The 15,832-nt window shown below is 45.1% G+C and overlaps 1 protein-coding gene across 2 annotated transcripts in view; it reads right to left on the bottom strand.

The window, feature by feature from the left end:
* LOC138644922 (glucose-1-phosphate adenylyltransferase-like) overlaps window positions 1-15,832 on the bottom strand; it is a 150,787-nt gene that overhangs the window by 55,302 nt on the left and 79,653 nt on the right. For both annotated transcript variants that reach the window (XM_069733852.1, XM_069733850.1), the window contains one exon: window positions 4,320-4,435. In XM_069733852.1, the coding sequence (XP_069589953.1) occupies window positions 4,320-4,435 (116 nt within the window). The remainder of the gene's footprint in view (window positions 1-4,319; window positions 4,436-15,832) is intronic.

The raw sequence follows: 15,832 nt of genomic DNA on the forward strand, positions 1-15,832 counted from the left end.
GTATAAGCCGGGTATGCATTGTCCCCTTATCCCTACCTGGTATGCATGGCTACCCTGTCCTGGTATGCATGGCTCCCCCGTCCTGTCCAAGTATGCATGGCATCCTACTCACCTTCCACACGCCCTCGCAGCATCTCGTTGGTCCCAGCGCCATCGCAGCATCTCGTTGGTCCCGGCGCCCTCACAGCCTCTCGTTGGTTCCAGCGCCTTCAGCTCTTCCTGTGCTGAGCGATCACGTGGCCCGCTCATTAAGGTAATGAATATTCCCTCCACGCCTATGGGAGTGGAGAGGCGTGCATATTCATTACCTTAATTAGTGGGGGCGCATGATCACTCGGCACAGGAAGAACCAACAAGATTGGTGAATGTTGTGAAAGGAAGGATAGGAGAGTCAGCTCACCAGTCAGCTGCAGTAGGGATCTTTGTAAAGCCTTTGCAAGGAACCGCTCGAATCTAGGCGCAGCAAATGTATAAAGAAAGTGTCCTCCAGCGAAGTAGCAGGTAACAATAGGTAAAACTTCAACTTTATTGATTCATAAAATCTTGGAGGTTCCTCTAATGCAAGCAAAACCAATGCGTTTCCGCTAACAAGAATTACTCTTGGTACTTGTTAGCTGGACGCATTGGTTTTGCTTGCATTACAATGCGTTCAAAGTTCCCCCAAATCTCATTATTTTAAGCACCCGTTTTTGTTTGTTTTTGGCTGCAGACATTTAATTGTATTTGTCTGTATTTGAGATAACGTCCTCTTCTTGTCTTCACGCTGCGGCTCTGGCGTACTTTGTCTGCCCTGTTGAGGGCAGAGCAAAGTAATGTAGTGCGCAGGCGTTGGGCCTCTCTGACCTTTCCCGAAGAGGACATCATCGTAAGAAGATGGGAGGCCCCGGACCGGACCGCGACACCCATAGCCCCCTGGGTGAGTATAATCTAACCTCTTTTTCTCATCTTTCAGGATACATCGGGGGCTTATCTACAGAATTACAGAATGCTGTAGATAAGCCCCTGATGCCGGTGGGCTTACCTCATCTTCGATTTTGGGGGTGACAGGTTCCCTTTAAGGAACAAAGCAATGGCCAGATAAAGTGGCTGAAATCAGAAACATAATGCCTAGTTGCAGGTGTGCCAGGCACTGTACTCAGCCTGGGATGGGTAGTCAATAGAGCACAAGGAAGGGGATTTTTTTGACTACATTTTCCTTGCTTGTAAACATAGTGGAAAAAATTGCTGTGATGCCAACACAATTTGACATACCATATAGGCCCAAATTTTTATGGATTGAGTGCATATTCCAAATATTGGCTATAGTTGTATCTCCATAATTAAGTTATGCTCACTATTTTTAACTCACTTTCAAGTATATATTGTGTATAGAGATGGGCGAACCCGAACAGTAAAGTTTGGAGTCTGTACCAAATACCTAGTGTTTCAGACACGGACCCCAAACATGGATCCCAAACATGGACTTCTCCAAGACGTTTTTGTTACTGTTCAGGTTTGGGAGCCCGATCACCGGGTGTTTCCCACTCTGTTATCTGCATGACAGGGCGAGAAGCACCAGCGGCTCTGATCGGCGGTAAGATCATTAAATCTGACAAGATGACAGTGTGCGCATGCCCAAGACATAAGATAACAGCGCAGGTGCCATGACAGTTGAAAACAACGCTGAGTAGGCGGTGCCAGGCGCCAAGAGGGCATGAGTGACGGCGGTGCTGCATCTGCATTAGGAGGGGAAAGACCTGCCCCCAGGACTATTTCAAGGTATTTTGGACAAATTGCAAAATCAATTATTTCTGCAGTTACAGCACCAAGAACTAAAAGAGCCACCTTGTCAGAATGCAGCATTAGTGCTGCACAAGGTGGGTCTTTCAGTTACAAACGCCTGGGGGGGGGGGGGAGGGGTATCAGGTATCAGGTTCCCTTTAAGCGTAAGGTGAGTATAACTGTGCTTCTGTATTTTAATTTAAAAGAAAGGGGTCTTGTTTTTCTTTCAATTAAAGGATTTAATTCTGGCTTTTTTACAATCTAACTATGGTGTTAGTAATGGGGGTATTTTATAAACGGCTCTCAATACTAAACTGTGGATTTGATGTCAGCAGCCATAAAACAGCTGATATCAACCCTACAACCATTACCCCACTTGCCACCGCATCAGTGCAAGTGGGAAGATATGGGCAAAGTACCAGAATCGGCGACTAAATTAGATGCGCCTTTTCTGGGGCAGCTGCGGGCTGCTATTATTAAGCTGGGAGGGGCAATATCCATGGCCCGTTACCAGTCTGAGAATACCAGCCTCCAGCGGTTTACTTTAGCTTGGCTGGTTGTCACAAATGGGGGAGATCCCACGCCGTCTTTTAAAATGATTTATTTAAATGAAAAAAAACAAACAGTTTGGGAGCCATCTATTTTTGATAACCAGCCATGATAAAGCAGGCAGCTGAGGGATGCAGCCCGCAGCTGTCAGTTTTGCCTACGCGGTTATCAAAAATAGATGAGACTCCACGTCATTTTGTTTACTTATAGCACAGATGCCGACTTATGATTACCCCACTAGGGTAAGCAGGAACAGCCGAGGCTAAAAGACAGAATTGACGCATCTAATGGATGCTCTATTTGTGTGGCAGCTGAGGGCTGATGTTCTTAGCCCGGGAGGGGGTCAATATCCTCCATGGCCCCTTCATAGCCTATTAATATCAGTCCGCAGCTGTCCGTTTAGCCAGTGTGCACGTGCGAGTGCGTATTACGAACCGTGCTTCTGGCAAGAAACTGACATGTCAACGTGGTCTGTGGAGATCCATTCACTTGAATGGATCTACGTGTGTAAGTTTTTTTATGTGTGAAAACTGTCACCACACCTGAGACATACTATCACCATACCTGACACACTGACATGTGAAGGGGGCCTAAAGGCCCCTTCACATTAAGCGACGCTGCAGCGATACCGACAACGATCCGGATCGCTGCAGCGTCGCTGTTTGGTCGCTGGAGAGCTGTCACACAGACTGCTCTCCAGCGACCAACGATGTCGGTAACCAGGGTAAACATCGGGTAACTAAGCGCAGGGCCGCGCTTAGTAACCCGATGTTTACCCTGGTTACCATGCTAAAAGTAAAAAAAAACAAACACTACATACTTACCTAGCGCTGTCTGTCCTCCAGCGCTGCGCTCTGCTTCTCTGCTCTCCTCCTGTACTGGCTGTGAGCCGGAAAGCAGAGCGGTGACGTCACCGCTCTGCTTTCCGGCTCACAGCCAGTGCAGGAGGAGTGCAGAGCACAGTGCTGGAGGACAGACAGCGGTAGGTAAGTATGTAGTGTTTGTTTTTTTTTACTTTTAGCATGGTAACCAGGGTAAACATCGGGTTACTAAGCGCGGCCCTGCGCTTAGTTACCCGATGTTTACCCTGGTTACCAGTGAAGACATCGCTGGATCGGTGTCACACACGCCGATCCAGCGATGTCAGCAGGAGTCCAGCGACGAAATAAAGTTCTGGCCTTTATTCAGCGACCAACGATCTCCCAGCAGGGGCCTGATCGTTGGTCGCTGTCACACACAACGATTTTATTAACGATATCGTTGCTACGTCACAAATAGCAACGATATCGTTAACAATATCGTTATGTGTGAAGGTACCTTTAGGGAATGTAATTAATTTGTAACACTTTTTCAGATGCTAAAATGCTGTCAAAAAATTACAAAAGATGTCATTTTGTCTTTTTGGCCTTCCCTTTGACTTGCATTGAATTTATTGATTGGAATCTAAGCAGAAAATTATGGTACTCAAAAACCACTTGGTGTCTTGAACGCCTTAAGTGTTTAAAAGCCAAAAAATATGGCTATCATTGGCAACACCTGAGAATCCGGATAGCCTAAAATGTGCATGTTGTAAGGATTCAAAAATGTTAGAAATGTTAGTGGAGTCAGTGACTGGAGTACACTTGCGGCAAAATATTTGCCATTAAAGTGGAGTAAATGTTCAGGAATTAGATGGGTGGGCTTAACTAATGGACTTCCTACTGGTGTATTCTTACTGGCGTAGGCAGCCCTGTTAGGCTCAGTTACACTACAGGCCTGGCCTCTATGTTTACGTCACCATGCTTCCACAGCAACCTATGGACACCCAACAACTAGGAGCTACTACAGAGCAGTGTGGGAAGGGTGTAAAGGAAAACAAAGGAAATCATCTGGAAGAAGAAAAACATTTTTCAATTTCACTGCATGACTACATTCCCTCTTCATGTATAAAAGTCCATTATTTTTTTATGTAATACTTATTTTGATCTTCTAAGATTCGGAGATACTAGTAATGCAGATATTTACGGTACCTTCATCTTTGCAGATATATGATAACACCAAGTTTGCTTCGTTATTGTCCAGATACAAAACTTCATATTTTTTCAGAACATCTTGGAGATGAAAGTCTTCATAAAATAAAGTATCTCTACAATAGTAGAAAGAGTATTATGCAGTAAAAAATCTTTGTGTTTTGGGGATTCCCACTTTCTTATATAGTTGCATCTCTCCATTCATACTTCATCCCAGGTAACTGCACCAGGAAGATTGCGCCAATTGGCTAAAGTGTGTTTATGCCTGGATTGTACAATCTGATAAAAATCAATTGCACTATTAACACTATCATAATTACACTCAATGTTTAAAGTGAAGTTTCAGTTTTGTTTAAAGAGGATATCTTACAATTTTTGGCTTACAAGCTGTACATGTTTGCACTTAGTAGCAGGAATGAACAGAAAACCTTTTTCTTTTTTTCTCATCATTCCATTGTGGAGATACAGGACAACAAAATTACTAATGTGCAAATAATTTTTATCATTCAACAGTTCTATAATTATGTTTTCATGTTAAAATTGTGGCTTGTATTGTGTACAGACGATGTGGAGGATAGCGTTATCCCATGCAGTAGACTGTCCTCATTGCTGGAGTCATTGTAAATCATTCAACCAACACCAAGCATGCCATCCATTACCCAGAGGGCAGGTGACAAACCTCTTGCCAAATTCGGAGATGCATGTTCTGTCACCGATAAATATAAAACTGAATAACAAAAAACTACTACAGATAGTACAGGCAAAAAGGCTGTTTTCAAGGGCCGGCAACACAAAACTCAACGCCTGTCTCTGGAATGTGGGACTATTCGTGCCTCAATTCAGCAAATTGTGTCCTGCCATGAATTGCCCCTTTCTAAAATTCAGATGCTGGAACATCTGACTGAGGATGATCTCAACGCTTTCTGCTTCGGATAACGCCATTCTTCACATCACCAGTACAAAAAAAAAATCAGTGTTTACCAAGAGAATGAATACTGTTATGGGAACATTGTAGCACAACATTGATTTTTTGGTGAGATTCTCACTTTCACGTATCAAACACTTTCCATTTGAATAAATGATGTTGAATCCCAGATGCCAGCATTCAAGAGTTAGAACTCATAGGAAGCATCATTTCAACTAAGTAATGCAAGAAAGCAGCACTGCCATAAATTACATAAGCTATCAGATAAGCAATCACAGATTCCACGTGAACTAAAAAAATAATAAGAGCAAAAAAAAGCCAGCTCAGTACTCTAGAAACAAGCATTCACTCAGCTATATTAAGTTACAAGTCTCAGAAAATGGTGATATAAACCAAATTTGTCCCTTTTTGTATATTCTTTACTGCTTTATATCAAATTCTATATTTTGTACTATTAGAATATTTTGGCAAAATGTATAATACAGAAAACATATCGAACTTGCATGAAAAAGCATATGAAAAGATTTTCTTTTCTGAAAATATGCAATAAAAATTTATTGAAGTAAGAATATTTTCACACACTGAACAGCGTAAAAACATAACCAGATATATATATATATATATATATATATATATATATATATATATATATATATATATATATATATATATATATATATATATATATATACGCTGTTTATACAGTACAGACCAAAAGTTTGGACTCACCTTCTCATTTAAAGATTTTTCTGTATTTTCATGACTATGAAAATTGTACATTCACACTGAAGGCATCAAAACGATGAATTAACACATGTGGAATTATATACCTAACAAAAAAGTGTGAATCTACTGATATTATGTCTTATATTCTAGGTTCTTCAAAGTAGCCACCTTTAGCTTTGATGACTGCTTTGCACACTCTTGGCATTCTCTTGATGAGCTTCAAGAGGTTGTCACCGGGAATGGTTTTCACTTCACAGGTGTGCCCTGTCAGGTTTAATAAGTGGGATTTCTTGCCTTATAAATGGTGTAGGGACTATCAGTTGTGTTGTTCAGAAGTCTGGTGGATACACAGCTGATAGTCCTACTGAATAGACTGTTAGAATTTGTATTATGGCAAGAAAAAAGCAGCTAAGTAAAGAAAAACGAGTGGCCATCATTACTTTAAGAAATGAAGGTCACTCAGTCTGAAAAATTGGGAAAACTTTGAAAGTGTCCCCAAGTGCAGTTGCAAAAACCATCAAGTGCTACTGGCTCACATGAGGACAGCCCCAGGAAAGGAAGACCAAGAGTCACCTCTGCTTCTGAGGATAAGTTTATCCCAGTCACCAGCCTCAGAAATCGAAGGTTAACAGCAGCTCAAATTAGAGACAGGTCAATGCCACACAGAGTTCTTGCAGCAGACACATCTCTACAACAACTGTTAAGAGGAGACTTTGTGCAGCAGGCCTTCATGGTAAAATAGCTGCTAGGAAACCACTGCTAAGGACAGGCAACAAGCAGAAGAGACTTGTTTGGGCTAAAGAATACAAGGAATGGACATTACACCAGTGGAAATCTGTGCTTTGGTCTGATGAGTCCAAATTTGAGATCTTTGGTTCCAACTACCGTGTCTTTGTGTGACGCACAAAAGGTGAACCGATGGACTCTACATGCCTGGTTCCCACCGTGAAGCATGAAAGAGGATGCTTTGCTGGTGACACTGTTGGGGATTTATTCAAAATTGAAGGCATACTGAACCAGCATGGCTACCACAGCATCTTGCAGCAGCATGCTATTCTATCCGGTTTGCGTTTAGATGGACCATTTTTCAACAGGACAATGACCCCAAACACACCTCCAGGCTGTGTAAGGGCTATCTGACCAAGAAGGAGAGTGATGGGGTGCTACGCCAGATGACCTGGCCTCCACAGTCACCAGACCTGAACCTACTCGAGATGGTTTGGGGTAAGCTGGACCGCAGAGTGAAGGCAAAAGGGACGAGTACTAAGCATCTCTCTATTATATCTATATAGATACATCTATAGATAGAGGGATTTAGATAGATAGATAGTGCGAGTTTCTCTCAAGTGTGACCCCGGCCTTAAACGCAATATCTGTTTAATTTAAAAACAAATAGAAAAAAATGGCGTGGGCTCCCGTGCAATTTTCTGCGCCGGAGAGGGAAAGCCAGTGACTTGGAGCCGATGTTTATGGCCTAGGAAGAGGTCAATACCCATGAATCTAACCAGGCTATGAATATCAGCCCACAGCTGTATATTTAGCCTTTACTGGCTATTAAAATGAAGGGGGGGGGGGCAAAAAATGACGTGATATTAATAGCCTAGGAAGGGGCCATGGATATTGGCCCCCACCTGGCTACAAACAACTAATAAACACACAGCCTGAATAAAGTATTTTAATGAAATAAACACTAAACACAGTTTGCCATCTTTATTGTTCTCCTAATCCATGCAACGCCCTTGATCACCTGTAAAAAAATAAAAGAAACCAACACAAATACTCCCTGATTCGACTTAATCCATTAAATAACGAGTGTCCCACAATCTCTCTTTTAGAGCAGTCACATCAGGCGATGTGACCGCTCTACAGGGCCTCCAGTGATACACTGACAGGAGATAATGGCTCCTGCAGTGTTATCACTGTGGGTTCAATGAGTTCATGCTCTCTTACGGCACTGCTGCGTAAGAATTTTCCCATGCAGCGGTGCCACAAGTGACAGCTTGAACTCAATTGACTTCTGACGGCGGAGTGATACACTGCGGAAGGATACCTGCCGTCATTGCATCACCACAGGCCCCTGGAGAGCGGTCACATCTGCCGATATGACAGCTCTACATGGAAGATCGGCGTGGAACAATCGTTATTAATGGATTACTTCGTAACAGGGAGAACACTGTTGGTTTCTTTTTTTATATTTTTTACAGGTGATCGAGGGCGATTTATGGTGAGTATGTGTACTATATGTTTGTATGTGTTTTTGTTTTGTTTTTTACACTTTAACACAGTAGCCGGATGATGGGACTACTGTCCCATCATCAGCTAGCTGTCACTGTAGCCCCATTGGACGATGCATGGCTACATAAAGACCTGCACAGACACACACACAGCCCCGCAGACACACACAGACACGCACATCTTCTCCGCACACACACAGTCTCCGCCCACACACTCTTTCTCCCCCGATCTGCAGCGTCTCTCGCACGCAACTCCGCATCAAAACCGCAGATCTTTCTAAACCTGCGGTTTTGCTGTGGATTTGCCTGACTCAATGTAAGTTAATGGGTGCACAAACGCTGCAGATCTGGAAAAAGTATTGACATGCTGCGGAAAATAAAACGCTGCAAATCGGCGAATATTTTTCAGCAGCATGTGCACAGCAATTTTTAATTTCCCATTGACTAACATTGGTAGTGCACTACACTGCGGATTTGATGAAATTCCGCACGTCCAAAAGTGCTGCAGAAACGCATCAAAATCCGCAACGTGTGCACATAGGCTAAGCATCGGAACCACATGGTTTCCAGCCCCGGATTCGTGCAGTGGTGACATTTTCCTGCCTCCTGCGAGTGATGTCAGTGCGATCCCACTCCACCGCTGCCCCTCCCCACGTTGCATATGGACTATAAGACATACCCCACACTTTCCTCCGAAATTTGGAGAAAAAAAAAAAGTGTGCCTTAGGCCGGTGTCACACTCAGAGTAGGGAAATACGGTCCATATTTTACAGGCGTTGTTACGTGTGGGTTGTGTGAACGCTTTAACGGGACGTTAAAACAACTGATTGGGACTTTTACCAGGACCTACAGGGACTGGGAGAAATTCTTGCCACACCTCCCTTTTGCCTATCGGGAGGTGCCCCAAGAATCCACGGGGTTCTCCCCGTTCAAACTGGTATACGGGAGACGGGTAAGGGGACCCCTAGACTTAGTGCTAGAACACTGGGAAGGGGCATCATAGAAGGGATCCCTATTGTACCCTATGTGCTGGAATTCCGGGACCGCCTACAGGAGCTGACCCAGGCTGTACGTGGGAACATACAGGTGGCCCAGCGGCGCCAGCGCGTATGGTACGATCGGAGGGCCAGAAAGTGCACCTTGGAAATAGGACAGAAGGTCCTGGTGTTACCACCAGGCAGAACAAGTTCCAAGCTGCATGGCAGGGGCCCTACCAGGTAGTGGGGAAAATAGCCGACACAACCTATAATGTCACCGATTGTGACGACCCCAGGGTTATCCGCATGTTCCACGTGAATATGCTGAAGCCCTACCGGGAGCGCCCTGAAGAGGTAGTGGCCATCTGTGCACCTGAAGCAGAGGATTTAGCCGGACTTCCCTTGCCTGATGTTTTAGGGGAAAGTCTAAAACATGGGACCAGGTACACTTGGGTGAAGACCTAGGCCCCCGGGAGAGACAGCAGGCGGAGGAGTTGTTGAGGCAGCAACAGATGATGTTTTCGGGGAAACCAGGGTACAACACAACACAAGGTTGAGATTCAGGATCAGACCCCCCTGCGACAACCCCCCTTCCGCGTCCTTGAGTCTGTGCGAGAAGGGATGCGACAAGAGATACAAGAGATGTTGCGTTTAGGGGTCATTGAAGAGTAAGATAGTCCCTGGGCATCCCCCGTAGTTTTAGTGCCCAAGAAGGATGGGACTACACAGTTTTGTGTAGACTATCGTAAACTCAATGAGAAAACAGTGACGGATGCGTATCCCATGCCGCGTGTGGATGAGTTGTTAGACCGGCTGGCGTGGGCAAAGTATTTGACCACCATCGATTTATGCAAAGGCTAGTGGCAGATTCCCCCTAGTCCTGACGCTATTCTCAAGTCGGCATTTGTAACCCCGTTTGGCTTATTCCAGTTTCAAGTTATGCCATTCGGGATGAAGACTGCCCCGCGACCTTCCAGAGGCTGGCTGACCGGCTTCTGGATGGTCTCCAGGACTATGCTTGTGCCTACGTGGACGACATCGCCATCTACAGCGCGACATGGGAAGAGCATCTAAATCACCTAGAGACAGTATTGGACAGGATCCACAAGGCCGGAATCACCCTGAACCCAAACAAGTGTCACGTGGGCAAAGCAGAGGTTCAGTATTTAGGGCATTGGGTAGGAAGTAGGAAACAAAGACCAGAACCAGCCAAGATTGAGGCCATAGCCAAATGGCCCACCCCACGCACTAAAACCCAAGTCATGGCGTTTCTAGGGACAGTGGGGTATTACAGGAAATTCCCAATTACAGCAGCGTAGCCAAGCCCCTCACTGATCTGACCCGTAAGAACCAATCCCGCCAAGTAACCTGGACCCTGGAGTGTGAGGAAGCCTTCCGCCAGCTAAAGGACGCCCTCACCAATACCCCTGTATTGGCCGCACCTGATCCAACTAAACGTTTCCTTGTTCACACAGACGCTTTTATGTTTGGATTGGGGGCAGTACTGAGCCAAGTCGGGCCTGACGGCCAAAAACACCGGTAGCTTACCTGAGTCGGAAACTACTGCCCCGTGAAGTAAGCTATGCAGCCATTGAGAAGGAGTGCCTGCCGGTAGTATGGGCACTCAAAAAGTTGCAATCATATTTGTATGGATGACAGTTTTCCCTCCTAACGGACCATAATTCCCTAGTCTGGCTTAATCGGGTCTCCGGAGACAACGCCAGATTACTGCGGTGGAGTTTAGCCCTACAACCTCTGGACTTCACCAACCACTACAGACCTGGCAAACAAAACGGTAACGCCGATGAACTAAGTCAACAAACGGAACTTGTACCAACCCCATAAACTTCGGTCATCCCTAAACCGATCCGTTAAGGTTCAGACTGTGTATGCCGATCGCGTCGCTGAAAAGGGGAACCATGTTAAGTGTTGCGGAACCATTCAGCACCCAGAATATGTTGTGCAGTTATATGTATATATAATAGGTTCCATGTGGGATGCATCAGTCCACAGGCTGCGCCCCTGGGCAGAGGGGACAAGATATTCCCCTTCTGTCCTCCCCCCACCTTTGTAATTCCCACAGTAAATATCGGCAGTCTCCGGCCCCCTGCGGCTATTGTAATGTAATGTATGTCTTGCCTGCCGCTTTTTAATTGGCCCGCCCTCTGTAACTGTGTGATATATTCTGTGTCCTGTGAATAAAGTGTTGTCAGACTGGAAATACGTGGAAAAGCAGTGAGATTTTATATGCGCCCATGTAATCAAGGAATTCCAGCCAGCGTCCTTCATTCAGACTCCAGCCAAAGCAGAGTGGACCTCCTGAAACACTGGGTGGTACTGAAAAAGGTACCCCAGCTTGGTAGACCCCGTTACAGGTGTAATACGCAGAAATGATTTCAAAACAGTGATCCGTATGTCATCCGTAGGCAGGGTGTGGCTGCGTATTTTGCGCAAGTAAACCTCCGTATGTAATCCGTATGGCATCCGTACGGCGAGATTTTCTTGCCGGCTTGCAAAATGGACAGAATGGATCCATGGGCTCAAATATTCGTGAAAACATATATACAGTATATATATATATATATATATATATATATATATATATATATATATATATATATATATATATATATATATATATATATATATATATATATACACACACACACACACACACACACACACGCACAGTTATATGAAAAAGTTTGGCCACCCCTATTAATCTTAAGCTTAATGTTTTATAAAAATTGTTTTTTTTGCAACAGCTATTTCGGTTTCATATATCTAATAACTGTTGGACACAGTAATGTTTCTGCTTTGAAATGAGGTTTCTTGTACTAACAGAAAATGTGCAATCTGCATTCAAACAAAATTTGACAGGTGCATAAGTATGGGCACCCCACCAGAAAAGTAGATCCTCCTTTTGCAAAAATAACAGCCTCTAGTCGCTTCCTGTAGCTTTTAATGAGTTCCTGGATCCTGGATGAAGGTATTTTTGACCATTCCTCTTTACAAAACAATTCCAGTTCAGTTAAGTTTGATGGTCGCCAAGCATGGACAGCCCTCTTCAAATGATCCCACAGATGTTCAATGATATTCAGGTCTGGGGACTGGGATGGCCATTCCAGAACAGTGTAATTGTTCCTCTGCATGAATGCCTGAGTAGATTTGGAGCGGTGTTTTGGATCATTGTCTTGCTGAAAGATTCATCCCCTGCGTAACTTCAACTTTGTCACTGATTCAAGAACATTATTGTCAAGAATCTGCCGATACTGAGAGGAATCCATGCGTCCCTCAACTTTAACAAGATTCCCGGTGCCGGCATTGGCCACACAGCCACAAAGCATGATGGAACCTCCACCAAATTTTACTGTGGGTAGCAAGTGTTTTTCTTGGAATGCTGTGTTTTTTGGCTGCCATGCATAACGCCTTTTTGTATGACCAAACAACTCAATCTTGGTTTCACCAGCCCACAGGACCTTCTTCCAAAAAGAAATTGGCTTCTCCAAATGTGCTTTTGCATACCTCAGCCGACTCTGTTTGTGGCGTGCTTGCATAAATGGCTTCTTTCGCATCACTATCCCATGCAGCTTCTCATTGTGCAAAGTGCGTTGCATAGTTGACCGATGCACAGTGACACCATCTGCAGCAAGTTGATGCTGCAGCTCTCTGGAGGTGGTCTGAGAATTGTCCTTGACTGATCTCACCATTCTTCTTCTCTGCCTTTCTGATGTTTTTCTTGGCCTGCCACTTCTGGCCTTAACAAGAACTATACCTGTGTTCTCCCATTTCCTTACTATGTTCCTCACAGTGGAAATTGACAGGTTAAATCTCTGAGACAGCTTTTTGTATCCTTCCCCTGAACAACTATGTTGAATAATCTTTGTTTTCAGATCATTAGACAGTTGTTTTGAGGAGCCCATGATGCCACTCTTCAGAGGAGATTCAAACAGGAGAACAACTTGCAAGTGGCCACTTTAAGTAGCTTTTCTCATGATTGCATACACCTGGCTATGAAGTTCAAAGCTCAAAGAGGTTAGAAAACCAAAAAAAGTGCTTTATTAAGTCAGTAAAAAGTAGGTAGGAGTATTTGAAACAAGAAAATGATAAGGGTGCCCATACTTATGCACCTGTTAAATTTTGTTTGAATGCAGATTGCACATTTTCTGTTAGTACAATAAACCTCATTTGAAGGCAGAAACATTACTGTGTCCAACAGTTATTAGATATATGAAACTGAAATAGCTGTTGCGAAAAAAAACAATTTTTATAAAACTTTAAGCTTAAGATTAATAGGGGTGCCCAAACTTTTTCACATAACTGTATATATATGTCAGTGAGACACACACACACACTATAATATAGATATATATATATATATATATATATATATATATATATATATCGGCGCAAGATAGCAGAAAAGCCGGTAATTCAATTACCGGCTTTTGCCATCTCCTTCCCAAACCCGACAGGATATGAGACATGGTTACATACAGTATACCATTTCATATCCCTTATTTTATTACATATCCCTCACTACTAATGTTAGAAGTGTCTGTGTGCAAAATTTGGGGGCTCTAGCTGTTAAAATAAAGGGTTAATTCACGGAAAAAACTGGCATGGGCTCCCGTGCAATTTTCTCCGCCAGGCATAAATAGTAAAAAGATCTAATGTTAAAAATAATTTAAAAAATTAAAAATCATTACATACTCACCTTACGGAGCCCCCCGGATCCAGCCGAGGCCTTTCCCGCTCCTCGCAACGTTCCAGTGACCGGTCCATGCATTGCGGTCTTGCAAAATGATGACAAAGCGGTCTCGCGAGACCGCTACGTCATCATCTCGCGAGACCGCAATGCACTCTTGTGACCGGAGCGTCGCGAGGAGCATCAGTAAACGCCTCGGCTGGATCCGGGGGCTCCGGAAGGTGAGTATATAACTATTTTTTATTTTAATTTTTTTTTTTTTTTTTTTTTTTAACAGGGATATGATGCCCACATTGCTATATACTACGTGGGCTGAGTTAGATACTGCGTGGGCTGTGTTAGATACTGCATGGGCTGTCTTACATACTGCGTGGGCTGTGTTATATACCACATCGCTATGCTCTATACTACGTGGCCTGTGTTATATACTGCATGGGCAGTGTTATATACTACGTCTCTGTGCTATATACTACGTGGCTGTGGTATATATTACGTGGCTGGGCAATATACTACATCGCTGTGCTCTATACTACGTGGCCTGTGTTATATACTGCATGGGCAGTGTTATATACTACGTCTCTGTGCTATATGCTACGTGGCTGTGCAATATACTACGTGGCTGGGCAATATATTACGTGTCTGTGCTATATACTACGTGTCTGTGCTATATACTATGTGTCTGTGCTATATACTACGTGGCTGGGCAATATACTACCTGGCTGTGCTATATACGTGGCTGTAAACTACATACGTATTCTAGAATACCCGATGCGTTAAAATCGGGCCACCATCTATAATTTAACGCTGGGAGCGTCACTCTGTCAGAAGCCTTTATAGACTGCGCAGGCGCAAGCGCCAGCGCAGTCTGGCCCCCACAGAGTGACGCTCCCAGGAGATCGCGGTATGCGTAAACACTGAACGCATACCGCGATCTCCACCGGAGAGTCAGGGACCGCCAGGAGGGTAAGTATATTCACCTTTCCCGGTTCCAGCGCTGCGTGCGGCTCTGTCTCCTGGCTCCTCTGCTGTGACAGTTCAGAGGGCGCGATGACGCGCTTAATGCGCACCGGCGCCGCCCTCTGACTTACCAGTCACAGGAGCTGGAGTGTGTCTTCAAGAAAATGGCGCCGGAAAGCGCGGACTGCGCAGGCGCCGATTCCTGCTGCCGGAATCGGCGCCTGCGCAGTCCGCGCTTTCCGGCGCCATTTTCTTGAAGACACACTCCGGCTCCACTGCAGGTGTCTTCAAGAAAATGGCGCCAGAAAGCGCGGACTGCGCAGGCGCTGATTCCGGCAGCAGGAATCGGCGCCTGCGCAGTCCGCGCTTTCCGGCGCCATTTTCTTCAAGACACACCTGCAGTGGAGCCGGACGATAGGTGAGTATGGTATTTTTTTTTTTTTTATATGGCAGCAGCATACGGGGGCATACACACTGGAGCGTCTTATGGGGGGCATATCATACAATGGTGGCGCAGGATGGGAGCAGCACATGACAGAACGGGGGGCAGGATGGCAGCAGCACATGACAGAACGGGCGCAGGATGGCAGCAGCACATGACAGAACGGGCGCAGGATGGCAGCAGCACATGACAGAACGGGCGCAGGATGGCAGCAGCACATGACAGAACGGGCGCAGGATGGCAGCAGCACATGACAGAACGGGCGCAGGATGGCAGCAGCACATGACAGAACGGGCGCAGGATGGGAGCAGCACATGTCAGAACGGGGGCGCAGGATGGGAGCAGCACATGACAGGATGGGGATGCAGGATGGAGCAGCACATGACAGAATGGGGGCGCAGGATGGGTGCAGCACATGACAGGATGGGGATGCAGGATGGAGCAGCACATGACAGGATGGGAACGCAGGATGGAGCAGCACATGATAGAATGGGGGCGCAGGATGGGTGCAGCACATGACAGAATGGGGGCGCAGGATGGAGCA

This window comes from Ranitomeya imitator, chromosome 7 (genome assembly GCF_032444005.1).
Source record: "Ranitomeya imitator isolate aRanImi1 chromosome 7, aRanImi1.pri, whole genome shotgun sequence".
Lineage (NCBI taxonomy): Eukaryota > Metazoa > Chordata > Amphibia > Anura > Dendrobatidae > Ranitomeya > Ranitomeya imitator.